This window comes from Panthera tigris, chromosome F3, assembly GCF_018350195.1.
Source record: "Panthera tigris isolate Pti1 chromosome F3, P.tigris_Pti1_mat1.1, whole genome shotgun sequence".
NCBI lineage: Eukaryota > Metazoa > Chordata > Mammalia > Carnivora > Felidae > Panthera > Panthera tigris.
In genome coordinates, this window is record NC_056678.1 from 1,220,019 (window position 1) to 1,246,735 (window position 26,717).

At 56.0% G+C, this 26,717-nt stretch overlaps 2 protein-coding genes across 4 annotated transcripts in view; one reads left to right on the forward strand and one right to left on the reverse strand.

Moving 5' to 3' along the window:
* CAPN2 (calpain 2) overlaps positions 1–4,348 on the forward strand; it is a 37,597-nt gene extending 33,249 nt beyond the window's left edge. Inside the window, exons 18-21 of the mRNA XM_042976867.1 lie at positions 504–582; positions 1,654–1,770; positions 2,087–2,145; positions 3,491–4,348. Coding sequence (XP_042832801.1) covers positions 504–582; positions 1,654–1,770; positions 2,087–2,145; positions 3,491–3,514 — 279 coding nt within the window. The 3' untranslated portion in view covers positions 3,515–4,348. The remainder of the gene's footprint in view (positions 1–503; positions 583–1,653; positions 1,771–2,086; positions 2,146–3,490) is intronic.
* A 2,049-nt stretch (positions 4,349–6,397) lies between these two features.
* The window catches only part of TP53BP2 (tumor protein p53 binding protein 2), a 53,165-nt gene continuing 32,845 nt past the window's right edge, over positions 6,398–26,717 (reverse strand). The window contains exons 5-18 of one of the 3 annotated variants that reach the window (XM_042976866.1): positions 24,061–24,162; positions 21,949–22,123; positions 21,141–21,322; positions 20,738–20,902; positions 20,332–20,554; positions 18,750–18,872; positions 18,316–18,464; positions 17,142–17,544; positions 15,168–15,940; positions 13,241–13,378; positions 12,467–12,600; positions 9,825–9,991; positions 9,221–9,420; positions 6,398–7,099 (exon numbers count right to left, since the gene is read on the reverse strand). In XM_042976866.1, coding sequence (XP_042832800.1) covers positions 7,058–7,099; positions 9,221–9,420; positions 9,825–9,991; positions 12,467–12,600; positions 13,241–13,378; positions 15,168–15,940; positions 17,142–17,544; positions 18,316–18,464; positions 18,750–18,872; positions 20,332–20,554; positions 20,738–20,902; positions 21,141–21,322; positions 21,949–22,123; positions 24,061–24,162 — 2,976 coding nt within the window. In that variant the 3' untranslated portion in view covers positions 6,398–7,057. Of the gene's footprint in view, positions 7,100–9,220; positions 9,421–9,824; positions 9,992–12,466; positions 12,601–13,240; positions 13,379–15,167; positions 15,941–17,141; positions 17,602–18,315; positions 18,465–18,749; positions 18,873–20,331; positions 20,555–20,737; positions 20,903–21,140; positions 21,323–21,948; positions 22,124–24,060; positions 24,163–26,717 lie in introns of all 3 variants that reach the window. The other 2 variants (XM_042976864.1, XM_042976865.1) reach the window with 2 other exon arrangements.

Here is a 26,717-nt window from a genome sequence, read left to right on the forward strand (position 1 = left end):
CGGGGGCCGCCGGGGGGCGGGGGGCTGTGTCGGGGTCGTGCGGTGCCCGTACAACCCTTTGCCAGGTGGGAGGGACATCCCCAGGGTGGCGACTGGACCCACAGAGACAGGCTGGCCACACGCAGACAGCAAAGATGAGCCCGCCTCCTGCCCTCGCCTGGCGCCGACCGGAAATGGGGTCCCCTAACAGCTGCTCCCAAAAGCGTCCTGGAGAAGCCACGTCGCCTTTTGTAACATGGGTTTTTAGCAGCTCAAGCACGACAGTCGGATAAGATAACGTGAGCCGTGGTGGCTGGCTGGTTGGCTGACGGGCGTATTGACAAACCGGCTCACGAGAGAGGCCAACACTATTAGCTAATTAAGGCAGAAAGGTGGGCGACTCTTCCAAGGCCACCGGAGGCAAAGCTGGGAAACCCGCGTCCGCGCGCGGCACTCGGCGCGAGCCAACTCGCTGCCTGCCTCGCTTTGGGTCATGGTTCTTGGAACTATTTTGCTCGTTCCAGAAAATTTACCGGGAAATCGACGTGGACAGGTCTGGCACCATGAACTCCTACGAGATGCGGAAAGCACTGGAGGAAGCAGGTAACGCCTCGTGGCTGTTTTCTCCCTTCCGTCCGGCTGCGGGATACGCGAGCGCTGGCTCCGTCCCGGCTCTGGGGTACGGGAGACTGTGCTCCGCACCCTGTGGAGGTCGGTGACCGTGAGACAAAGCGGGTGCTGGTTTGGTACAAACACGTCCTTTCCGTTCCCCTTTTAAAAGCTCCCCGGTAAAACGCTCTGCCCGCCATACCTTCCGGAATCTACATTTCCTCCGAGAGGCTGGCGGGGCGAGCGGGCCCCCGGCTCTTGCCAGGTGCAGGGCTGACACGAGGGTCTCTGCTCCCCCCTGGGGTGAGTCCCCCGCGGGCAACATAAAATCCCGACACAGAGACCCCAGATACCTGGATTCAGCGAGATCCACCTCCCCCCACGCGGTCCCAGTGCGAGGGGAGGTGCCCCCCGCTGCCGGGCCTTCCGGACTAGGACGGCAAGGCACCACGGCCGTGTTCTGGCAACGGGTGGACAAAAGGAGGGAGAGATGGGCTCCCCCCGCCGTCAGGCACACGACCCCCTGGCAGGACTGAGTCACGAGCCCTCAGTGTGCTGCAGGGGAGGCAGGAAACGTGGTCCTGATCTCAGGCAGCCGTGGCCCAGTGGAAATCCTGCCACGGGAACAGAAGTTACCGCTAATCTAGGACAGACGGTCTCTGCCATGTGCATCCAGGAAGTTAGTCTCCAGGGGATTCAGAGCTAAACAGCCGGGAGAGGAAGCACAGGGAGAGGTGGCCACGGGGACGGGCCACAGGGGTGGGGGTAGGCCACAGGGACGAGGACGGGCCACGGGGACAGGGACGGGCCACAGGGTCGGGGATGGGCCATGGGGGTGGGGACGGGCCACAGGGACAGGGACGGGGACGGGAGAGAGAAGCCTCATGGCAGCCTGCGGGGACAGGCAGAGCCAGGTGAGCGGTCAGAGTCGGGAGCAAGGGTGGGAGCGGCGGGTCCCCAGGCGAGCACCAGGGGATGGGGCGGCGGTGACGTGAGGGCCACGTCTGTGGCACGGGCGCCGTGTGACGCACTCCCTGAGGCCGCGCCCTCTTCCCCCGACTTCAGGCTTCAAGCTGCCGTGTCAGCTCCACCAGGTCGTCGTCGCGCGCTTTGCGGACGACGACCTCATCATTGACTTCGATAACTTCGTTCGGTGTCTGGTCCGGCTGGAGACGCTGTTCAGTGAGTGGCCGCTTGGGGAGAGGCCCGTCCCAGTTCTGTGCTTGGCGCAGGGGAGGCCGCCTGGAAGGGCGTGTGTGCGCGGTTGACTGTGCAGACCCTTGTGGGTGGAGGGAGGAGCTGGTGACTGAGCGAGGAGGAGGAGGTGGAGGGAGGAGGAGGGGGGAGGAGGAGGGGGGAGGAGGAGGGGGAGGAGGAGGGGGAGGAGGGGGAGGAGAGGAGGAGAGGGGAGGAGGAGAGGGAAGGGGGGAGGAGGGGGGGGAGGAGGAGGAGTGCTCACCGGGCGGCCCTCCTCCCACCCCCCACCCCCCTCCCTCAGGGATATTTAAGCAGCTGGATCCCGAGAACACTGGGACCATCGAGCTCGACCTCATCTCTGTAAGTCAGCCGCTCACAAGGCACCGGGAGCGGTCACGGGTTGGGGGGGTGGGGGGGGGGCGGGACAGGGACCCGTGGCCGTTGGCTTAAAAAGCTCCACCTTGCAAGTGTTGTGGCCGTGGGAGGCGGGCCTGTGAACGGCTGTGAGGTCCCACCACAAACGTGCACACCCTTCCCCGCATCCCCCCGCCGACCCTCGGCCCGGGAGACACTCCCGGTTCCTCCTCCCACGCAATTTGCCGAGCGCACACGCGGGAAAACGATGAGGGGAAAACGAAGTGCTTGTTCACCTGCACGAGAGATGGTGGTCACGTAAGAAAATTCTCCCGCATGAAATTCAAGTGGGTTTGGGGAAGATGTGTCCTTAGGCCAGATCTACTTCAAATACTTCCTGGGCAGATGACCTTATTCCCCCACCCCCCCGCCCCGGTTAAAAATTCAATCGAAAATACATAAACTTGCCGTAGAGAGGTCCCGAGCTCCTGGTCCGGAGCCCCAGCAAGGCCCAGGGGACCGTCAGTCCCAACGCAGCAGGCCGACCGGTCCCGAGAAAAGCAAAGTGCAAAATGTTGTCGGTCACCCTGGTGCCAGAACGTTCTCCCCTCCAGGAGGAAGGGCACGCCCTCCCGGTCGTGGCCTCACGTTTGCCGTCAGGGGAGCTGAGCTTGGAGCAGCACAGGCTGGCGGGGGCCGGTCAGGGGCCGGTGCCACAGGGGAGCGACACGGTCCCGTGCTCCAGCCAGGAGCCAAGTGACAAGGGGACAGGTGTAAGGGACTAGGGACTCCTGTCCTTGAACTCTGACCTGGGGGAAGCCAGAATGAAGCAGCTTTGCACCTGCTATGATGCATTATAAAGGACCTTCAGCCAACTGAGAATACATTTTAGCTGGCTACAGATGACACTAGGTAACTTCTAGAACGAGGCTGCAGTCTCAGTCTCGGCCCCGGCTGCACGACGCACCAAGGGCAGCTTTGCAGAAGCCGGGGCCCCGGGCCCGGGTCCCGGACCGACTGGAGCAGAGTGTGACCCAGAGCCCCCACTTGACCCCCGCTTGACCGAGGTCGAAAGCACTGGTTTTGGGGACAGCCGAACTAAGAATGTTCACCCGACCTGGGGGGGGGGGGGGGGGGGCGGCAGGAAATGCCGCGTGGTCCGGTCTGTCTCGTGGCCATCGGCCTGTGAGCCGGGTCGTGCCCCTGACCTGGGCCGGGCCAGGCTGTAGAAGTGGGGAGGAGAACCCGCGAGTCTGTGCCCCGATCCCTGTCTGCTCCAAGTCGTTCTTCCAGAATGACCGTTAGTTCCGCACAAGGTGTCTGAGCTGACCGGCTGTCTTCCTCCTCACAGTGGCTCTGCTTTTCAGTCCTCTGAAGTCCTAACTGATCTGCCTGAAGACAGCCAGCCGAGGACGAAGCCCCCCCAGAGAAACTTTTTATCTGGACCCCAAAATGACGGGAACATTTACCTAACCGATGAATGACTAGAGCTGAAAATAAAGATACTTTTTGAGACAGGTCTCACGTTTCACAGTAAAAAAGATCTGCGTATCCTGGTATTACATGCAGGTGACTCACTCAATCCTGGGTTAGCTCGGAGAAAACCTTCCATCTATAAACAGGTCCACGCTTTACTTTTACCCACTTGCCCGTTTATGGCAATATCCAATCGGAGAAAAACACAGGGAGGTATTTTTAACCGCTGACCAAACACGAAGTCAGTCTCCAAGGACACGAGGTCCTTGCTGGGAACATTGAAAGTAAATTCCCGATTAACAATGCAGCTGTGGCATTTGCCAAACAGCAGTGCGCGTCCCTGGAGTGAAACGGAAAACAGGAAGCATCGAAGAGTGACAGGCCGGGCCAGCACGCACACCTCCGTCACGTGGTTGCAGAGAGAGCCAGGTTTTCTGTAGAACGGCCTGGTGACCCGTGTGTCGCAGAAGATGCTGAAGCCACGCGGCCTTCGGCCCGCTAACCGAAGCGTGCGCGAAAGGTGCCTGGTGTCCGAGACGATTACGGGAAAGGACAGGATGAGCCGTTCGTGGCCAGGACGTCAGCACCCCCGCGCTTGTGCGTGGAGCCGGGAGGGACACGGGTGGGAGAGCTTGAGCCCTGCTTCACCCTGGAAGACGCGAGCCGCCTTACACACCTACCGCCTTGTTGCCTTACTTCCTGCTGAACGTGCTGTTAATAAAGAGTGACCCAAGCGGTCCGGCGTGCCGCCCTGTCCTTCGGGGGCCCCGCGGCGGGCGGTGCGCCCGGGTCTCGGCCTGTTCCCGCTCCGACAAGGTCACCTCTCATTTCCCCTCTTGAGAGTTGAAGGCAGCTTGGAACTACGCAGTTTCTTAATCCAATTCAGAGGCTCTCAAGTGCCCACAAAGTAGGTGCGGCTCTCCTCTGCGGCCCCTGGCCTCCCCCGAGGAGGCCCAGGCAGGTCCCTCGGGTGTGGGGACGAGAGAGGCAGACAGGACAGGCGCGTCAGTCACGGGCCTGCCAGTGGTGCCCCTGCGGGAGCCCTACGACCCAGGAGAGGTGTGGGGCGGGCCGGGCCGGGCCAGCAAGCGCATCTCCCAGCCTCGTCCAGTGGGGGCCGGGCACACAGGAAGGGGAGGGAGGTGCCTTCCCAGGTCGCAGAGGCCTACAAACCGCTTCTGTGCCGGGGGCCGCCCGCAAGGCCCCCGGCTCGCCACCACCTGCCCTGCTCCCTGGTTCGTTGTCACAGCAGAGGAAACAGAGACACGAAACAGCCAAGGGCTACGCTCCGCTTAGCTCAACCCATTTAGAAAAGGACTGGGGACGACGACCAAGCACCTGGGTCCCCCAAACAGGGGAGCACTGGTCATCGCCTCCCTCACGGGGAGAAGGTAGACGTGCCCCCGCCCCCTTTAAAAGCCCCACTTCCGCGGGGCCCGCCGCCCAGCTGCCCTGTTCCTTCTACAAAAACCTAAGCTGCGGCCGTGAAGATGCCTCACGGGGCCACCCCATCCGACCCCGGGGTCCTTCCCGTGGCGGCCCCGCGCCCACAGCACGACAGACACCACAGCCAGACCAGAAGCGTCTGCGCCCCCCCGACCCCAGACCCTTCTCTGTACCTGCAAACCTTCCCACGCAGACCTCGGGTAAGACATAAACAAGTAAAAACCAGAAGAGAAAACACGTCGTGGGTATAGGGCTGAGGGGACAATGGATGATCACAGTTCACCAGCAGGTACACGCAGAGGCCTCTGTGGAGGGCACGGCCGGGTCACGGTCGCTTGGTGGCCAGGAACCACCAACCCAGGTGTCGCGCTCGCTTCCTGTCGCTTTATGCGCTTAAAATCACCCATCCCCGGGGGCCCGGCGCAGCGGGTCATCTCGGGGTCGTGGAGATCACTTAAAACTGTCCCCTAGCAGGTATCCCCCTGCGGCTCCAGGACCAGCACCCCCCTCCTTGCAGCCGGACCCAGCGGCAGCCCCTGGGGAAGCCACTCTGTCCAAGGTCAGCGATCCATGCTGTCCCGTTACCGCAGCGCCCAGCAGGGGCCCACCCCACACCCCATCACTGTTCTGGGGAGCTGGGGGGTCCGAAGCTGGGGTGCGGGACCCTTCGTGGCACGTGTGTAGCCACCCCCTCGTGGTGACCTCACGTGGGGAGGGGAGGTGGTCCCTTCCTCCTCCAAGGACGCAAATGCCTTAGGGAGGGGGAACTTAACCTGGTGACCTCACGTGAGCCCCACCTCCAAACCCTGCCAGGCTGGGGGCAGCAGCAGGGTGGTCCTCTGGTGTCCAGCCCTCGGGGTCACCGCCTTCTCTGTTACCCGCAGAGCGTGGCCTGTTAGCTCTTCCCCCGCCTTCTTGCTGGAACCGAGCTGCCCACAGACATGCCGGGATTGCGCACGGCCGGTCCTTCCCGCGTGGCTCCTACTCGGTGACGCCGCCACACGGATCCACCGGCTCCGCAACGACTCACAAACCGGGTAACAGATCACAAACAATGCAGACTCAGTCTGAGTTCTTGTCCGATGAATCCCTGCAAACAGCACCACGAACACCAGACCCTTCCTCTCGCAGAGGCGTGGGGACGGGGCCACCGGCTGTCCCCGTGGCTCCCAATCAGGGCCACCGCAGAGCTCGCCAATTTCAAAACCCAGCCGTCTGTAAGAACCTCACTCCTCACTGCAGCCACACGGCCGGGGAAGAAACCGCTACTCTCCCAACAGCGTGGGAGCTTCAACAAGGCTTTTCATGACACAAAGAACAGAAACCAGTAAAAAGCTTAGAGTCAAAAAGTTTAATTTTATTACAATTGTTTTTAAAGTCAGCAACGATCTTGATAAATTTCATGGTTAAGTCTATATAGTGAGTCTCCAATTTCCAGGATACAAAAGACAATAAATATAGATTCAAATCCCCCTAAAAACCAGATTCCACATTCAGGTAGCTGTGCTGTGGCTCGGTCCCAGGATTCCTTCCACACGTGACTCCGAAGACGCTACAAACTCCTACACGAAGGACCGCCCACACCCGCCAACACGTGTTTCTGAGCGTGTGGCCTGTGTCCCAAGGTCCCGGGGCCCACTCCACGGCTCTGGTCCTTCCCGGTGGGGCGGGTGCAGGGGACGCGCCGACCAACAGCAAGCAGGTGGGACACGGAGCCCACGGAGCGGCCCCACTTCTCTCTCTCAGACAAACAGGACGTCACCGTCTGTCCTCTGCTCCGCGGAACATGCTTCCCCAGCACAGCAAGGCCAGTTTATCACGCCGAGGTCCCCCTCGGAGAGCCAACTCCCCAAATCCTTCACCTCCCTCCAGAGCCCATTCCAGATGCCTTCCAGTGACGTCGTCAGCAGTCTTGTGAAACGTCCGCCACAAACAATCACGTCACTTCTCCTTACTGATAACAGATGAGTTCTTCAGAAACTAAAACTCCGTAGTTTCAGGCCAAGCTCCTTTGTCTGGGTTTAATTCTGGGGTACAGCTGCAAGAGAACGGAGAAATGATTTACATGCTGCAGGGACAAAACCTCGAGTATGGGGGTCTGGTGTCACCGGAAAGAAACGAAGGAAAGGACTCTTTCTGCACGTGAGGCACCCAGCGCCGCCCCAGGACACAAGATTCACACTCGGCACCTCCCCGGCGAAGTCACAGGGGGTCCCACGTAAAAATGCAGGTGGCGCCGAGCGCCGGCCCCACCCGCGCGGCCTGCAGCTTCCCGAGCGGACGGGACAGATCAGGGTCTCCTGTAACCTCACTGACAACAGACCCAACTCCGTGACAGGAGACTGAGCGACAGGATGCCACAGACTAAAAGTCTGCCGATTTCAGGGAGGATAAGTGGAGGTTTTTGTGTGGGGATCTTTGTGGTTTTGTGTTTTCTAGAACAAGAGCCGGAGAGAAGAATGGAAGGTCCTGAAGCCACGGGTGAGTCCAACGAGTCATCCAGCTGGCGCAGTAAACAACCCCCTCCTCCCGCCTACACAACGGGAAAAAGGGTTTGCTGAAAGAAAGTGGAGTCAGACTCCAGCCAAAACTGAAAAATGGGTGATCAACACCACACAAAAGATGATTTTTCCGAGAAAACAACTGGTCAATACAATTTTCTAGACTCAAATTTGAACCGCTGATTAAAAACTCCACATTTACGTGAGTTCCTTTTTTCTTTTAAACTCAAAAGAAACCAAAGAAACGTTACTTAGAGGCAACGTGTACCCCGGGGAGACCTCCAAAAGGCTGGGGTGAACACGAACGTCTCCGACCCAGCCTGACGCGGGCCTCCCGAGGGCCGAGCACCTGGGCCACGCGGCCTCCTCTGTTCAGGAGTCACAGGACCGCTTGGAAAATCACAACAAAAGGTTCCAATAAGCAACTAGTTCCGAGAGGTTTTCAGAGGCAGGAAACGTCAAAAGGTAGAACTAGTATTTGCTGCTCATGTTCGGCAGGGAGGCGGCTGCAGAGACTCCGTCGGGCTGGACAGGACTCTGGTCGGGTCACTGGAAAGCTCGTTTAAAGGGCTCCGTGGCCCGGGCACCTCAGTTAAGCATCTGACTGAGACTCAGGTCATGATCTCACGGTCTGGGAGTTCGAGCCCCGCATAAGGCTCTGTGCTAACAGCTTGGAGCCTAGAGCCGGCTTCGGATTCTGGGTCTCTCCCTCTCTCTGCCCCTCCCCCACTCACGCTCAGTCTCGCTCTCAAAAAAAAATTAAAAATAAATAAAAAATAAATAAATAAAGGGCTCCATGGCCAAATTTACTTTAACTCTCATCAATTCCTTGTAATTTACGTCAGAATCACATGTGTGAATATGATCCAGGCTCCAAGGTTTACTTAATGATAAACGTTGTGAGCAGGGGCAGCAGTCGGGACACACGAGGTCACCCACACGGCACACGGGAGCGGACAAGAAGAGTCAGGAGGGGGCGCGGGTCGGAATCCAGGCAGCCAGGTTCCGACACCACGGTCACCCGGCGGAGTAACACGGGGCGGCGGAGCGCCCGCACCCAGAGCCCTGGCTAGAGACCCAGACACCGGAGCGGCTCCGTGCCGCTCAGCCCGCGTGGGTCCGACCTGATGAAACCCCCATAAAAACCTCTCCCCCTCGCTGCCCATCGGACGCCTCAACAATCTCAGGCGGTGGTGCCCTCCGGTCCCTCCCGCCACGCCCAGGTGCAGGGGGAGTGCGCGGAGCCGCGCCGCTGACCGTCGTCACCTCCCCGGCCGGGCTCTTCCACCTTCCCACGTCGGTCCTCTCCTCGCTCTCCGTTATCGGTCCCGCCCTGGCGCCCACGGCACTCGGGTCGGCAATGCAGCGTCTGGAAAGTGCTACGCCCCCTCCCTTCTCTCGCCCGCTCTCCCGGCCTCCTCCCTGCAAACGCTCCCGAGAGCCCCCTCCACCTAAATCCAGGACAGAAGGTGACTCCTGCCCGCAGTGCCCTCCCCGGTCCAGCCCCGGGTCCCGTGAGGAGCGCAGGACCTCCGAGAGCACGGGACCCTGACCGTGCCCGGTGGCTCGCCAACACAGAAAATGTGGCTGGACGCGTGAACCCGCCACCGTCCAAACGCGTGAGGATTCGCCGTCGCGCGGACAGAGGACACACTCACCCCCAGCAAGTTGCGGGGCACGTAGCCCTCCTGGTCCTGCAGGCGCGCCCACCACCACTCGGTCTCCTCCTCGTCCTCCCGCCGCAGCACGGCCAGGCAGTCCCCCTCTCGCAGAGGCAGCTCGTCGCCGTGCTGAGGCTCGTAGTCCCACAGCGCGTACAGGACCCCTTTGTTCATGATGCCCATCTTCTCCTGCACTCCTGAAACCACGGGGGAGCCAGCGGATCAGGGCCCGACGCCCGACGCGCCCCCCGCCCCCCGGCACCTCCCGTCCCCGGCGCCCCAGGCGCGGAGCCCCCGCGTCTGACTGCGCGGACACGCCTGGGCCGCCGGGCCCACACCCGGAGCCTCCCTTCTCCGAGTCTCGGGAGAGGCCCCCGCGGGGTCAAACCGCCCCATCGTGGGGTCGGCTCACGCCGTCCCCACTGGAGCAAGCACAGAAGCCGCATCCGTCCCTGCCTCCGAGGCCGCCCTGTGCTCAACGGCCAGGACCGCGCGCGACACACAAACGTTTCCCCGGATGCTAAAGCTACTTGGCAACTGCACCCTAGAAACCCCGGGCAAAGGGAGGCAGTAACCCCACACTCAGCCAGCTGTCGCGAACCGTAAAGGAACTGTGAGCACTGGGCGTAGCCCTCCTCCACCTCCTCGCACTTGTCGGCGGCGGTCTGCGTGTCGCTGTAGGTGGTGGCGAACACGGCGGCTCCGGACTCCACCAGGAACTTACACACCTGCACGTTGTTGCAAGAGGCCGCGCAGTGCAGCGGGGTCCTGGGGGGACACGAGGCAAACGGGGCTGGGGGACCTGCCGGTGCACACCACGCCCACGGGCTGGGCCGTCTGCCCACAGCGTTCCGGACTCCTCGGTCTGGGCCTTTCTCCTAAAACCTCTTACACACGGTTTTAGAAATGTTACACACGGGGACGCCTCAGTGTGTGAGTGTGTGAGTGTGTCTGTGTGTGTGTGTGTGTGTGTGTGTGTGTGTGTGTGTGTGTCTGTGTGTGTGTGGCGGGGGAGTCACTTGGTCAAGCGTCCGACTCTTGATTTCGGCTCAGGTCACGATCTCACAGTTCGTGGCTTTGGGCCCTGTGTCGGGCTCTGTGCTGTCAGCGTGGAGCCTGCTTGGGATCCTGTCTCCCTCTGCCCCTCTCCCTCTTGTGCGCTCTCTCTCTCTCTCTCTCTCTCTGTCTCCCTCTGCCCCTCTCCCTCTTGTGCGCTCTCTCTCTCTCTCTCTCTCTCTCTCAAATAAACTTAAAAACAGTATCAGTTACACATGGACACATGAACCCGCCGAAGACCGACAGCCACAAAGGGACATGTTGCACACAGGCCACACCGGGCGCCCAGCAGGGCAGCACGGAGGGCCAGGGGAATCAAGGAAATGAGTGAAGGACAGGAAATCCGTGCAGTCGTCTCAGAAAGGGTCGGATGTGTTCTGGAGCGCCCGCCTAGTTAGTGCCAGCCTTAGCGCCCGGCCGTGCCAGACCGGAGGGCACGACCGTCTCTGCGGTATAGGCCTGCACTCGAAACATGGGCCTTTACGTGTTCCCTTGTCGTTACCGCTTCTGAAGAAATTAAGGTGCACGCAGAAAACTACCTTTCCTTAACGGCTGTTAAAATCCAAGTTGAACTTTAATTGGTAAAAAAAAAAAAAAAACCACCTTGGTAGTTCAATGCAGACGAGAACAGGGACTGTCAACCGCACACGTTTCAGTCTGTTCGGCAGCTGGCCGGCAGGGACTCGCGGACACCATACGGGGAGTCCCCTCCAGCACCTCGGATGTCTGCAGCGAGCGCCAAGTGATCCAGACCCACGGAAGAGGAAGGGGACCCGGCGCTGCGGCCCAGCTCAAGCGTGAACTGGAGGATGTGGACCAGGCCCCGAATTACACAGGTTTCATGCTTTCACCTGTTTCCTCTCTCCCCTCTTTTTATTCCTCTCGAGGGCACAGTCTCTAAGATCACGTATTGCCCCCACCGCTCACTTTGGTATTACTGCAGGTTTGTTAAGTGCGTGGTTTTAAAAAATGAAACAACTATACATAAATTCCTAATAAAAGGGAAACGAAGACGTTATGACACATTAAGAACTTGTTTTGGGGCGGGGGCCAGCTGGCTCCGAGGAATGTGAGACTCTTGTTCTCAGGTCGTGAGGTCAAGCCCCACGGTGAGCACAGCGATTACGTAAAAAATTTGTTTTGCTTACGGCGTAAAGTTAAACCAAAAAATTAGGCTAAAATACATACGCGTACGTAAGCTTTAAAGGAATATACTTAAGAACCACTGATGCTGATCTCTCTACGTTGTGGGGTACGAATGGCTGATCTCCTCTTCTCATTTCCTTTTACACACATTTTCCACAGCACATACACGTTACTTTTATAAATGTAATTTTTAAAAACTGTAACCAAAATGCTTTGGAACAAACACCTGGGGGAAGATCTAAGTGTCGAACAAGAGAGAGAGTCACTCCTCGCAATGTAGAGCTATTCTATTCTGCACCTGTGTGCACGCACGTGACATACACCTGTGCACGAGGTAAAGCCGACGTCACCGTACAGCCACTTACCACATTAACAGAAAAATAAGCTATAAAAATACCTGCATAAATATCTTCATGTGATTCCAGGTTTTTAAAAATCCTATACGGAAAAAAACAAGTCTTCTTCCAAAAAAGAGCCTATCATAATTTAAAATTTTCTTTTTCCAAAAAGAAAGAAAGAAAAATTACAAAATTTACTCTCCATTCTATTACTGTTACCGGGCTGACAATATCTTATCAAGACCTTTAACTCGTTATGTAACAATCCATTATCGCATGAGGAACACTCACCACTTATAACAGTCCCTCCTATGCTTTATGCACATAAAACCATTTCACAAAATGCTCCACAAAAAATGGATTCCACGGTCACGTGTATTTGGGAAAATCTACAAACCCGACTCCCTCGTGCAGACGTGCAATGGACAGCAGTATATTAAAAACAGAGGTTTCATGGGTGAAGGGACCTTGCTTAAATCAGCATTTCTCAAACTCGCTCGAGTCTACTAACTGTGTGCGGCTGTGACATTTCCTGTTTTTATTACTTAACTACTAAACTCCAACACTCCACGTGCCCCAGAACGGGAGCGAGAGGGGAGTCTGGGCACGAGCCGCGGCAGGACGCACGCAGATGCTCTCACCACCCGGCAGGGCCCTCACGGTGACACCCTGAAGCCAGGGCGGGGGTCAGCGAGGTCCTTACCATCCGTCACTGTCTGCGGCATTTACGTTCACACCAAACTGCACCAGGAACTTCACGATTTCTGTATGGCCCGCACACACGGCATTGTGAAGGGCGGTGATGCCCTCATCATTCGGCAGGCTTGGGTCATCAACCTGTGACATCGAGAAGAAGGGTGACTGTCACTCACACTTCTGTCACCGTTCAGATCACAATCCACCAGCTGTCCAGGATCAAGAGAACAGACGCAGGCTCTTGGGGTTATTTTCCATCCTAATTAAACCTCAGGAGCCAGGAAAATTCTACCAAGAGCAAGTCCAGAAATGAGGGCGGCGGGGAAGCCAAAGTAGGCGCTCACTATAAAAAGGCTCTTACCCATGAAGAGGGGCCGGAAACTCTACCCTCAGAGTCACTGATGTTTACTTACCCTCCGACTCCCACCACAAATTAGTGTCTAAGGACAAGGTGCACTTGCCATGGAAAGGAAAACAGGCCAACTAAAAATATTTTAAATAGCAGGCTTCTGAAATAAGGCCCACACCTGCAGTTTAACGCTGCACGGTCCGGACCCACGCAGGCACAACTGTACAAGAGGGTGGAGATCTCCCGGAGAAAGACCAGACCCCAGAGGGCCCCCAACTTTATGTCACACCTTCCACCGGCACAGCCCGTCCCGGGGCGTGCTCGCCGCCCCCCTTCGACACCTCGCCCCGACCCCCACGATTTAAAGATGCAATTCCTCTCTCTCAGATCGGAGGTCCGAATGGGACAGAAGGTCGTATCATTAGGCGGTACCTCATAGATAATTCTCTGCACGAGGTCAAACTCCCCCTCCAGAGAGGAGTCCAGGAGCAGGGCCAGGGGGTTGAACTTCACCCTCATGCCATGGGCGATCCTGTCAGAGCCAGTTTTACGTAAGTTTGTCCTTTTGCCCTGCAGAAAAAAGGTGTGAAGTCAGGGCCCTGGTCTCAGCGCGGAGACCGAGGGAAGGGGGGAGCGAAAGGGGCTTCACAAACACACACTTGGCACATTTTGTAGACATGTAACATCATCCAGACACGGACGTGAATCGTAACATACAGCTTAATGAACGAAGAGGGAAGAACTGAACCGTGTCCCGTTCGGGTGACCCAAGACACCACGGCTGGAGCTAAGGGTGTGACGTGCGATGGCGAGAAGGCTGCTTTGCCGCTGGGTCGAGAACTGGTCTTTGGGTTCCCCTTCTATTTAGTGCGACAGACCCCACAGACTGGGCACACAGTTCTCTGGGCGGACATTTAACGAATGACCGTTCGTGAACTCCTCACGAGAATCCCATTACCCCCTTTTACAGATCAGGAAACAAGGCACACGGCCAGTAAACATCAGGGCTGGAATTTAAATCCAAGTGATGTGGCTTCTTCAACTCCCTCCCTCTCAACCTTTTCGTAACAACAAACGCCTGCTTCGGGGGAGAGTGGACAGAATTAAGGAAATAAGAAATATGATCATCTGCCTTAGATACACTGTGAAGAAACCTTCCGGTCTTAAAACGCCGTCACTGCCGTCTACTCAAAGTCTAACTACGCTCCGAGATACACGAGTAAGCTACTCAAGCCCTTCGACCGTTAATAAGCCAGACTTAAAAAACATACGGCGAGCTCGCGAAGACCAGCCCTAACACCGCATACAGTAAGCGCCTCGCACACAGCCCGCAAAGCGGCGACTTCGCGGAGGTGCGCCGTGCTGCACACACGCAGCGCGGTTTCGGGGTGGACAACCACGGCGCTGCGGAAAACGTGCGGCCATCACTCCACTGACGCGTGAGGACTAAAATGTCGTCTCTTGGAAAAGGGAAGCGTGAACGTTACGTGACCGTGACGCGCGGCGCAGGGGCCGCGTGGGGCAGGGGCCCCGCGCCCGCTCGCGAACAAGCAGACACAAGCTGCCCTGGGTCACTCGAACCCAAGCAAGAAGGGGATGGCTCTCCCGGGACAACGGTCACAGACTCCTGAGCAGAAAGCACGACGCGGTCACTAACGGCGGTCTCCTCCGTCCCTGAGAGGACACATCATTTTGACTGGACGGCCGGCGGGGTGGGGGGAACGGCCAAACCAGGTGCGAGACGTCTTTCCTTTCCGCGTGTTTAACACCAGCTGCAGGGAACCGCACACCAGGCTGGGCACAGCGTGGGCTCAAGGTTAACCTCCGACCGCAGTCGAAGAAACAAGTGTGGTTTGTATCGCAAAGAACCGAACTCTGATTCTCCACAGAGAAAAGGGCTCTTCCTTAAAAACTAAGGTTGTTCTTGGGGCGCCTGGGGGGCTCAGTCGGTTGAGCGTCCGACTTCGACTCGGGTCACGATCTCATGGTTCACGGGTTCGAGTCCCGTGTCAGGCTCTGTGCTGACAGCCTGGAGCCTCCTTCACATTCTGTGTGTGTGTGTCTCTCTCTCTCTGCCTCTCCCCCACTCACGCTCTCTCAAAAATAAATATTAAAAGAAGTAACGAAAAAGTAAAGGTATTCTGAATGTAATGGATTTTTAGGACACTTACGAGACGCACTGCGCACTGAGGGGGCTGTGAAACAAAAGGTGGGCTGCAGACACGTTTGCCGCCCTGGGCAAACGACCCTGCGAACTCAGAGGTGGTTCCCGGAGCTCTGCCAGTCGACCACCTGGGACACTGTGACCAGACGGGGGGGGGGCTCCTGAAGGGACCAGGTGACACGCCACATTACTTACAGGAGGCAGAGAGACCTGCCCCGTGATCTCGGGGGGACGCAGGCTCCCAGAGTCCTCTCCTGGCCCTTCTGGCTCCCCGGTCGGGTACGGCGGGGGCGGGTACGGGGGGTACTCCTCCAGGTACGCCTCGAGCAGGTGCGGAGTCTCTGCTCTCGGTTCCTCCACACTACTCTGGAAACGTGGGCTGGCGTCTGGGACTCCTTCGGGCACACAGTCGAGGCCTGGTGAAGCAGCTGGAATGTCGCCGTTCTCCGCACCGGTGCTCCCCACTTCCTCCAGGGACACCGATTCGGGAACCAGAGAGACCGTCTCCTTCTCTGGCTCCACAGAGTACGGATTCTGGATTTCTCCTGGGCCTTCTGAGTCGGCCGTGCCTGGAGTCGGCTTGGACGGATACGAGGGGACAGAGATGGTCTCCATGGCAGCGATGGTGGTCCTCTGGTACAAGAGTTTCTGGATATTTGGCCCATTGGGCCCCTCTGGCTCTGTAATGGAGCTCCGTTTTTTCAGCGGCCGTGGGGCATTGGACAGTTTCTTCCGCAGGGCTTCTAAGTCAGCGTCACTCTGGTTCCGGTAGGGATTGGACAAGAAAGGCAGCAATTTGGTCGGGCTGAGCGGTCGAGGAATTCTTTCGTTCTCGTGGTTCTCCTGAGCGGGCGCCACGGGCTCCGGGTCAGGTTCGGGACTGCCGGGCTCGCCCTGGCTGCTGGAATAGACGTTCTCCGGATGCTGCTGCTGGGTCTGGGAAGCAGCGAGCACAGGCTTGCCGTAGACTGATTGGAAAATGGAAACAAAGCCCCGATCAGTATTCAATAAAGCCGGCAGGTCACAGACCCAGCTGACGATAATTAAAACGTCTTTTAACTTTCCAGTCGTCACCCAGCACCCTGCACCACAACCGATTTTTACACCCAACGAAGGACAAAGCATGGCTTCCATCGCGGCACAGTGAACTTCTGACAGAATGAAAACCCTCGCTGACTGTAACACGCCATTATTTTATGTGCCGGTAAGAAAACGCTGCCCTTGTAACTGTTAAGCAATCACTGTCTGTTGCACACAAACTTAAAATGCCAAACCGTGAAAACAGCATAAAAGCCAAGGGGGCTGGTAATCCTCTCCTGAGTCCAGATTAAAAGGAATCACGCACCACCCTCTCTTTCACACTTTTCAAAAGCAAACCCACGTGGAAAATCATATTTGGCTTCCTGAGTTCTCAAGAACCACTTCTAGTTGCCCAAACCCTTCCCCTTATCGTTTTGATTAGGTCAGAGCTATCCAATTCCCAAATCACTGTGTCAGCAGGCCTCACTAAGGACGAGTCCGCTGTGGCACGTGCGGGACGTGTCTGTCGTCTGATCACTTTCGGGACACTTCAGGCCACAACTGCACGCTGATTTCACGACTAGAAAGCCAATTTCATTCAGTAAAAGAGAGTGAACTCTATTCTAGTTTTATAAACTAATGACTCTCAGAACCCAACAAATTAACAGACTGTGTATCTTTTTATGCTTTTATGTTTAGCAGCTCTGTGCTCATCAGAACGGCTTGAAACAGAGGAAGGAGCACTCTTCTGAAAAGCACGCAGGGGCAGCTATCCAGGCCTCCTCGCACCAAGGGCATGTGTGCGGTCTGACCCGCAGCGAGGACGTGGCCCGGTGCGCGGGGACCGCCTGTGTGCGCCTCGCCCACCGGGAGCAGGGAACAAGTGCACGGGGTCGCCACCGTGCCAACAGCCATGTCTGCCATGGGTTCTAGTCATCTATCACCTACGGTCCCCAGCGCCTACTGCAGTGGGCGGACGTTTAACGGACGTTTCACCTGTTTAAGGTTCCTGAGAACAGAAGGCAAATTAAACAAAACTCTGAGAACAAAGCCATCTCGCTGTGTACCGAGTGAGGACAGCTCTGGGGAGGACATGACCACGTCACCCGCGGCCACCCGCGCCGGGGAAAACCGGGCCCAGAAGCTCACCGCTTGAGAAGTGCGGGCCTCTGGAATGCGTCTTGGTCAACGCGCTCTGCACGGCCTGCTGGAAGTTCTTCCCGGGCGCCTGGTGCTGCGTGTACATGGAGTATATGGAGCTCGTGGCCACCGTCTGGGGCTTTCTGAAGGGCGGAGGAGGGGCGTCTTTGGAAGGCTGCGGAGTGAAGGGCCGGACGGCGGCCGCAGGGGGACTTTCTTGCTTACAAGCTGGAGCGAGGGCCGGGCCCTGGCCGACGGAAGGTGCGCCGGGGGACAGCAGACCCCGCTGCTGCCCTGCCGTCTTGGGTTTATTTCCCACGGAGGCAGCCGCTGTTGATAACTGCTGAGGGCTTCCATCCGGCTTAACGTCTGAGGGTGACGGATTCGTTTGCCCAAAATAAGGCAAATTAATCTGTTTTGGTTTTGACGGAACGGGAGGCGGTACTTTAGACACATTTTTATTTGCAGCCTGTAACACACACACGTACAAAGCCAGTCAAAACACTGCCTCAATGGGTCCGCGGGATGTCTAGACAACCTCATTTCGCCAATATAAGTCACGCTAAAAACACTAGCTCTACGTTTTTAAATCACTAAAAAGTTTTAAATCTCTGAACTTAACCACATTAAATAAGGAAGCTCAGTAATGCAACACCATCCCTGCCCCGAATGACTCCTTGCTGCCACTTCCTACGTAGGAACCCTTGGGTGCCCGCTCGGAAACCTTAACTGCCACCTTATGTACTCAGGCGGCCCCCAAACCGAACATCCTCTGCACTCATCAGAATGGACACAAACCAGGCCACCGCCTCGGGCAACACGCCGTCCAAGGCCGCGGTTCTAACACACAAAATCGTCACAGACATAAACTCAGCTCCCAGTTTTGAAGAAACGAGGTAACGGAAGGACACAAATACGATTGTTCTTCAACGCACCCTCAGTTTTTTAGAGAATCACGCGAAACATGAACCAGCAGCGGGCAAAGGAGCCGCTCTCCAACACAGGGTGAGACCACAAATACACTTAAGCCGCAGAATTTAAAATCACCAAATTCTGTTCCGTTTTCTCATCTTGCAGATATATTTTCGCTTGTTTTCCTGCTCTCCCTCATACAATAGTCTCTCTTCTGAGGGGCATGTACGGAACGGGCGGCGGGTGTTAACACCGAGCTATCCCAACGCACCTGAGCGTCCCGCAAGATGTCCTCACTGCTCTGGTTTTTCCTCAGACCCCCACAGGGGGCAGGGCCAGCCGACTGGTCCACCGAGTCCAACATCGAAAAGGGGCGAACTTTCTTCTCCTTCTCTCTCAGGGGAACCTCTCCATCGTCGACTGGAGACAGAGAAAAAATCACATGGATATTCAAGCTGTTTGTAGTACAATTTCTTTTTCACACGGAAGTTTCTCTCTCTTCAAAGTCTTTGAAACTCTGTAGCCACTAAATGCTCTCTTATTTTTAAATTAAGTCGACTACAGAATAACCTAGATGCTCCCGTGCTGGTACTTTAATCCCCAGACGAAAGAAGGTGGTCTGGAAGTAAACACCGTCCCCAGTGCCGACACACGAGAAAACTAGCTAGAGACTAGAGCGCTGCGGACAGCACATGCGAACCCCACCTTGGTCCCCACCTTGGTCCAGGGCCCGCCCAGAGCTGGTGGGTACAGGCCCGGAGGGCTGGCTCACGGTGACGTCTGCACTTGGGGGGCTCCAGTCAGGGCTGAGTGGATGGATTTTAGAGCCTAGGATGCAGAAAAGCAACACGGGTAAGCCGGCGCTGGAAAGGCACCTCCAATGGCTCCTTTTGCCACAGGGTTTAATCTCTAAAAACAGCTTCAAGGGGCACCTGGGTGGCTCAGTCAGTTGGGCATCTGACTTTGGCTCAGGTCAGGATCTCATGGGTCCGTAAGTTTGAGCTCCGCATCGGGCTCTGTGCTGACAGCTCAGAGCCTGGAGCCTGCTTCAGATACTGTGTCTCCCTCTCTCTCTGCCCCTCCCCTGCTCAGGCTCTGTCTCTCTCTCTCTCTTTCTCTCTCTCAAAATAAACAAACATTACAAAAAACTTAAGATGTAACAATAAAATAAAACCAACTTCATATTTCAGACTTAAAACAATCCCACTAAACTTCCTTAGAAAAATACTGGACTTTATATTTCTAAGTTAAATGTACTCGAACTCTGTAAAAGTAATCACAGTAAACAGAAAATCTGCTGGAAACAGCGAGGACACGCTACCCCTCGGTCACCATCGCACTGAGAAAACACTTTCCAACTTGGCGGCCCCAGGACTCCGGGTGTAGCTCACACACCCATGACGCACACACAACAAAAAAGGCAAAACTGTGGACATCGATCAGTCTTTCACAGACCGGTGCCCTCAGGTTCTCTCCCCACAGACAAGGAAGCATCAAGGCCACAGCTCTGTCCTCACAGAGGCAAAACTAAAGCAGTTCTTTCCACAGTAACACCCGGACCGGGCAGCTCTAGGGCAGCTCTAATGTTTCACGCGGGCAAACAATAGTGACCGTGAAGCTGGCTGTCTCCCGCACGTGACAGCGGTCAGACGGAGCCGGCTGCTCCCTGCCTGCAGGGGTCTGAACGAGGCCTGTAAAGGTCGTCTTTACCCTGCTTTTCCTACAGCCCTCCCTCCGTCTGCTCCTCCCGCCACGAGACTCCGGCCTGCACCTCCACACGCACCCGAGGACTGCACCAAACGCCAAGGTCACGGACACAAGCAGCCTCTGTCGGTTCACCGTAAGCTTCCAGTATGCTTACTTTCATCGCACAAACTGCTAGCAAGCAGATTCTCATGCACAAGCACGTGTGAACAGCACACACACCTCTCAGCAGAACGCACTCACGACCCCGCCCTCTGAAAACACGGCACCGCTGCCCACATACGGGGTTTTACACAAAAAGAAAAGCTGTCAAGTTACAGACAGCAGATCAAAATCTCCTTATTAACGAGAAGGAACCGAGAACAATTTTCACTCCAAAAATAATACTACGTTTTATTTCCCAGACAGAACCGTATCATTTAGGGTTAAGAAACTTATCACTGCACTGGCAAAAATCACAGGGAGGTTCTTAAAATTTGCACCCGAACGAGGAACAGGAAGACCGTTTGTAAAACCCCCAACCCGGGGGAAGGACAATGAGGCCAGGAGGGCGAGCCGCGGAGGGCCGGGGGGACCGAGTCACCTCTGGCCTGGGCGGCAGCCGCAGACCGCGTGCTGGGCAGCGTGTGTACTCTGAGCGCCCCCTCCGAAGCCTGCAGGGCCCCGGGGCCGTCCGGCAGAGCGGGCTTCACCACCAGTTCCGGCCTCGAGGGGACGCGGGGCATCGTGGACGACTGGATGTAGGGGCCCACCGCGGCCACGCGGCTGGGTGCCGGCAGCCCCTGCGGGGGCGGGGTTCCGTCAACCTGGGGAAGAGGCACAGGTCCTTCAGCGTGACGACCCAGACGGCACCGAACTCAGAGCAGGCCGGGACACCTCCCTCACGTCTGCAGGCCTGTGCTTCCGTCCGCCCGGCAGGGAGCTGTGGCCCCGCTCTGCATTCCCCCCGGAACCCTGCAGGCGGCCGGCGCCCCACCTACCCCACCTACCGGGGGACCCTCCTTGTGCTGCAGCGCCGCCTTCTTCTTCCACAGCCGGTCCCGCAGCTCGTTCACGCGCTTGTCCATGACTGCCACCTCGGAATTGCGCTTGTTCAGACACTCCCGCTGCTGCTGCAGCTTGGCATTCTGCTCCTGATTCAATTTGTTTCGCAACTGCATGGGGGGGGGGGGGGGCGCGGCAGGGAGCAGGAAGAAAATTTCCCAGACAATCGCATGCTTCCCTCTTCCATACTTTCCCAAACCGCAAGGCCCCCGCCCCACCCCCACCCCCCACCTCCTGGTGTAAAGTGAACGTCGGCCCACGGCTGCGGCTGGAGGGAGGCTCCCGACTTCCCACGTGGGGCGCTCGGACGTGCGTCCCGGACCTCGGGGTGAAGCGCCCCCGGCTCACCTGCAGCTCCTTGTAGAGGCGGTCGAGCTCGGCCGCGGCGCACCTGCCGTCGTGCCGCCCGTCCAGCCGGCCGTTCTTGAGCACCTCCAGCTGCCTGCCCAGCTCCTCCACCTTGGACACGGCCAGAACCAGCTCCCTCTGCTTCTGCTGGAACAGGCTGTTCATCTGCTCGATCTCCTCCACTGGAGGGACAAGAAGAAAGGCAACCAGGGCTGAAAAGAAAACTACGAACGAGCGCTCCCAGGCAACCGGGCTTTCCGACGAGCCTCGGAACACAGCGCAGACGTTTCAGAAAGGCCCCGAAGCCTTCTCTTTCACAGGCGGCTGGAATCGGCAGACGCATTCTGAATGAGCCTCCCTCTGGAGGGGACTTTGGCAGGACCCGGATCTTGAGTATTAAACTGCAAACTTGGGCAACAACAAAATTTATTTAGGACTCTGAATCTGCGCTTTATAAAAGCGGTAGAGGGAGTCGTTAAGTCACTAAAATTTTAATTAAGTGGTATTGTAATAGACCTATTCTATGAATAAAAATCCTTCGTCAAATTTCCAGTCAAAAAGTATTTAGAGGGGAAAAAACCCAAATAAACCACTAGGACGTTTTCCAAAGGTGAGTCAGGAACCTTGTCGAAGGCGCCCAGCAGCTAACTCCTATTCACGGGTGTCCAAGCTGCAGGGAATTCTGCTTTCCAACAACTCTGAGGTCCCTGCGCACACGGTCCCGTCCCACTCTCACCCCTGGCAACGCCTGTCGCCAGCCCCCGCCCTGCCCCCGCACCCACACCGGCCGCCCCCGGGCTCCGCTCACCGAGCCGGCCGTTCTTCAGCCTCTTCTGCTCCACGTGGCCCCTGAGCGCCCTCACTTTCTTCAGCTTCGCCTCCTGGCTCTCCGCGATCTCCTTCAGCCTCTTCAGCTTCTCCTGCTCCGCAGCCTGCTGCTGCTGGCGCTCATCCTGCTGCTTCAAAAACTTCAAGCGCTGTTCCTGAAGACACAGGCCACGGTCAGCGCGCCCTTCCCAGCAGGTGCGCCACAGCCCGGAACGAACCCGGGCCAGCCCGCGAGGCACCCGCTCCTGGCCCCAGCCCTCCATTCTCATGGGGACAAGACCCAGGAACGAGCACTTTTATTCCCCGTGGTTCTCATGCCGCGAGCGAACAGCGATCCGGAACTGGTTCTCATGGGCCGTGGCTACAAGTTTAGGAGAAGCTCACACAGAGACGCGCTCGCTACAAAGGCGGCTTTGGAGCCAGATTTGGACTCCCCACCCCGCGTGCTGCCACTTACTGGCTCTAAGACTGGGCAAACCGCATAACCTCACCGCCTTCCTCAGCTCTAAAGTGGGGCGACCGGCAAGGAGCGAACCGTGAAATGTGACTCTCTTCACACAGCACCTTGCACAGCTAGCGCACGCTCAACACGCACTTAGGAAAGAGGTGAAGAACCACTTAACGCTCTAAAAAACCAGAGCGTAACATTCTATCATACTAAAATTTTTAACTAAAATCGAGTAACACAGTCACACAACTTATCATCAAGAGTAACCTCAAGTTAATATGCCTGAAACAGAAGTAACACAAAATAGTTTCGAAATAAGTCCCCAAGATTAAAGATTTGTTCTATTACTCAACCTTATTTTTATCTATCAGCACAGAGCCTGACGCAAAGCTTGATCTCACGAACTGTGAGATCATGACCTGAGCTGAAATCAGGAGTCGGACACTTAATCAACGGAGCCAACCAGGTGCCCCAGAACATGCATTTTTTAAAATGTTTGAGAGCGAGAGAGCGCAGGAGCAGAAGAGGGGCAAGGAGAGAGGGAGAAGATCCCAAGCAGGTTCCACTCTGTCAGAGCACAGCCCGACATGGGGCTCGATCCCACGAACCGTGAGATCATGACCGGAGACAAAATCAAGAGTCAGACACTTAACTGACAGAGCCACCCAGGCGCCCCCAGAACATGCATTTTCAGCAAGACCCCTAGGTGATTCATATGCAGGCTGAAGTTTGAGAAGCAATGCTACACCTGATTTTGAAGGTGCTGGTGCCTGGCATCAGAGACAGAAACGGATACATGGGAGCCCTGGCACTATGACAAGGAGGGCCACAGGGCATGTCGCTGGGGACCTCACACGCCAGACCACCACTGGTACCCTAGCTCCAGTGAACTTACAGTCACTAAAAAACTGGTCTGGTGCAGACACTGAGTGTTCAGACCAGGGACGGCAGGTGAAATCCAGCCTGCCGTTTTTAGAAGTCCAGTTTTTGGGGGACACAGCCATCCATTCATTTGCGTCCACGGCCATTTTAGTGCTACAACCATAGAGCTGAGACCGTTAGCCTGCAAACCCCAAGATACCGACTCCCAGCCTCTCTGGAGGAAGTCTGAGGACTTAGACCAGAAACCTGTGGCCGGCAGGAGAGGCAACAGGGAGACTGGTCTGGAAGGTAATGGAGGCTTCTTATGTTTTTTCACCTGTTCGAGGCCAGGATGAGCATTAGTCTGTGGGGGCAGGATGTCTCAGGAGAGGGCAAACAGCCGGTTATCAGTGTCATGACGCAGAAGGGGACAGAGTTAGCAGGACTTGACTGTAAAGTCCCTCTCGCTTTAGCAACCAGTCAGGACAAGGCCAGTCCAGAGAGGTTCCCACCAGCCAAGTGGAAGCATTCCTTATGCTCTTCCTCTGTTACCGATACAGGACAGGGATAATTTTGCTCAGGATCGGGGGTCCAGCGATCCTGAACACGGGGGATGATCTAAGGCTTTCCAGAAAATGCTGCAGCAAAGAGAAGCAGGCGCCAGGAAGCAGGAACCTCGTGGGCTGCAGTCTCCTCGTGTGTCTGGGAGGCGACGGCGCACAGCGTGAGCGGCCTCACTCACGCATCAACGGCGGGCCCGCCCGTCCTCCAACGAGACGTTACCTTAGTGGCCAGCATCTGCTGCTGGGCCTCAATCTGCTGCTGCTGGCGGGACGCCATCTCCTGAAGCTCGGCCAGAGTCAGATCCATCCCGGGGCTGCCAGCCTGCAAACGAAACCACAAGTGCTCCGGCTACCACGAAATGATCACAGAGACCCTGCACCAAGGTCTGCTTAAGCCGCACCTGAACCCATCACGCCAAAATCGGCCGTTCTTCTCCCGTAATATTAACGAGACCATTAAGTTTCATGTTCACATCCCCACAGGGGATACGTCTTATTATGTTTAGACATAAAATGTACCAACAGACCAGCGCTCTTCAAGTTATAAATGTAAAAGTAAAGTTTCAGTAGTTGGTGGCCGAAATGGAACTACTTAGAATTACCTTGTTCTGTAGTTAATTTATACTAGAAAAATAACATTTGATCACACTAAACATGACACTGGGGCACCAGCGGCTAACCTAGAACACAGTCATCACAATGACCTTTAAAAACATGACACTAGCGAGGCGCGCCCGGGTGGCTCAGTCAGTTAAGTGACGTGATTTCTGCTCAGGTCATGATCTCATGGTTCGGGAGTTTGAGCCCCACATCGGACTCCACGCTGTCAGAGTGTGAGTCTGCTTGGGATTCCCTCTTTCCCTCTCTCCTGCCTTCCATGCTCCCTCTCTCTCTCAAAATAAATAAACTTAAAAAAAGGTTTTTTTAAATATGACACTAGCATCAAAAATATTCAAGATACACTGAGTTGTGAGGGACAAACAAGATGTCTACTCTCAAAGCATCTACTCAACACGCTCCTAGAAGTTCCAAGCCACGGTAACAGAAAAGAAAAGGCCGGAAGTTGTATCCAGTTTGGAAAGGAAGAAAGTAAACTGTCTTGACTCACAGAAAACGTGATCTGTGAGGAAAATGCTACAGAGTCTACAAAAGAGCCGCCAGAACTAGTGAGGTGTTTGCAACATTGCAGGATAAACGATCAGGAGGCAAAAATCAACTGTGTTTATATATACTGACAACCAGAAATTGAGGAAAAATTTCATGTTTACTTATTTTGAGAAAGAAGGCACATGTGCACAAGCGCGTGCATGGGGAGGGGCAGAGAGGGAGAGAGAATCCAAACTCGGGCCTCAATCTCGCAAACCGTGAGATCATGACCTGAACCCAAACAAAGAGTCGGATGCTTAACAGACGCCACCCAGGTACCCTAGAAAAGCATCTTTAAAGACCATTTCCAGTAGCACAGAAACCATGAAGTACTCAGGAATAAATTTAACACGATGCACAAGACCTGCACCCTGAAAACTCACAAACTGCTGAGAGAAAGGCCTGAATGAAGCTGGGCTAAGTGACATGCTCGTGAATCAGAAGCTCACGCCCGCAAGATGACCACGCTTCCCGAACTGACCTGTATGCTTGGCAAAGTGAACTCCCAGCAGGCTTTTTTTTAATTCTTAAAAAGGGATTAAAGGTTATTTTTTATTTTAGAGAAAGAGAGAGCACACGAGTGGGGAAGAGGGGTGGGGGGGTGAGAGAGCAAGAGCGAGAGAGAATACTAAGCGGGCTTCATGCTCAGTGCAGAGCCCGACGAGGGGCTCAATCCCACTAGCCTGGGATCATGACCTGAGCCAAATCAGGAGTCAGACACCCAGTCAACTAAGCCATGCAGGCATCTTCCAGTAGGCTTGTGTGTGTGTGTGTGTGTGTGTGTGTGTGTGTGTGTGTGTGAATGAACAAGGAGATTCCAAACTCCCATAAGGGAGGGCACAGGATCTGGAACAGCCACAACAACCTGAAAAGGAATAAATTTAGAAAAGTCACACGGCCTGACCGGAAGACTTCCCCATGCTCTGGTGACCGACACAGCACGGTCAAGAGAGAGGAACGGAGAGCACGGACAGACGCCCACGTGTACGGGGCAACGGCCTCGAGACGAAGGTGCAAGGCCCTGGAGCGAGAAAGTATGGCCCTTCCAACAGGCATCCAGCTTGGTCACCTGGACGTCCACGTACACAACAGCACGAGCTCAAGTCCTCGTACCACAGCCAAGTGTTCAAAGTGGGTCATAAAATTAAATGTAAAAGAACAAGACAAAACTTCTCAATTGAGCAACTATCCTTTATTAAAATTAGGAACACGTCACAGACCAGGGAGAATATTTGTAAAGCATATACCTCATAAAAGACTCGGATCCAGAACAGAGTTCTCAAACTCAGTACTAAGAAAGCAAACAAACCAACAAGGAAAAGTATAAACAAAAGAGGCGAACAAATATGTCACCAAATAAGACACACGGGTGGCAAATAAGCGTGTGCACCACAAGCTGTCAGAGAAACACAAGGTGAAGCCTCGGGGGACCGCGAGGCCCCAGCCAGCGACAATTACCAGGACTGACCACACCAGATGCGGGCGAGGACACAGCACAACCGGAACTCTCGGATGGGAAAGGAAAATAAAACAATCACCTTGGCAACCAGTCTGGCAGCTTCTTAAAAAGTGAACACGCCCCTGCCGCGTGACCCAGCACCCCACTCCTAGTAGCCGAAGAGAACTAAAAGGACGTGCCCGTACACAGACTAGGACCCAAATATGACGGCTGGATACAGACTAACCAGAACCGGCAATAAGCCCAACGTCCGTCTACAGGTGGATCAGCAT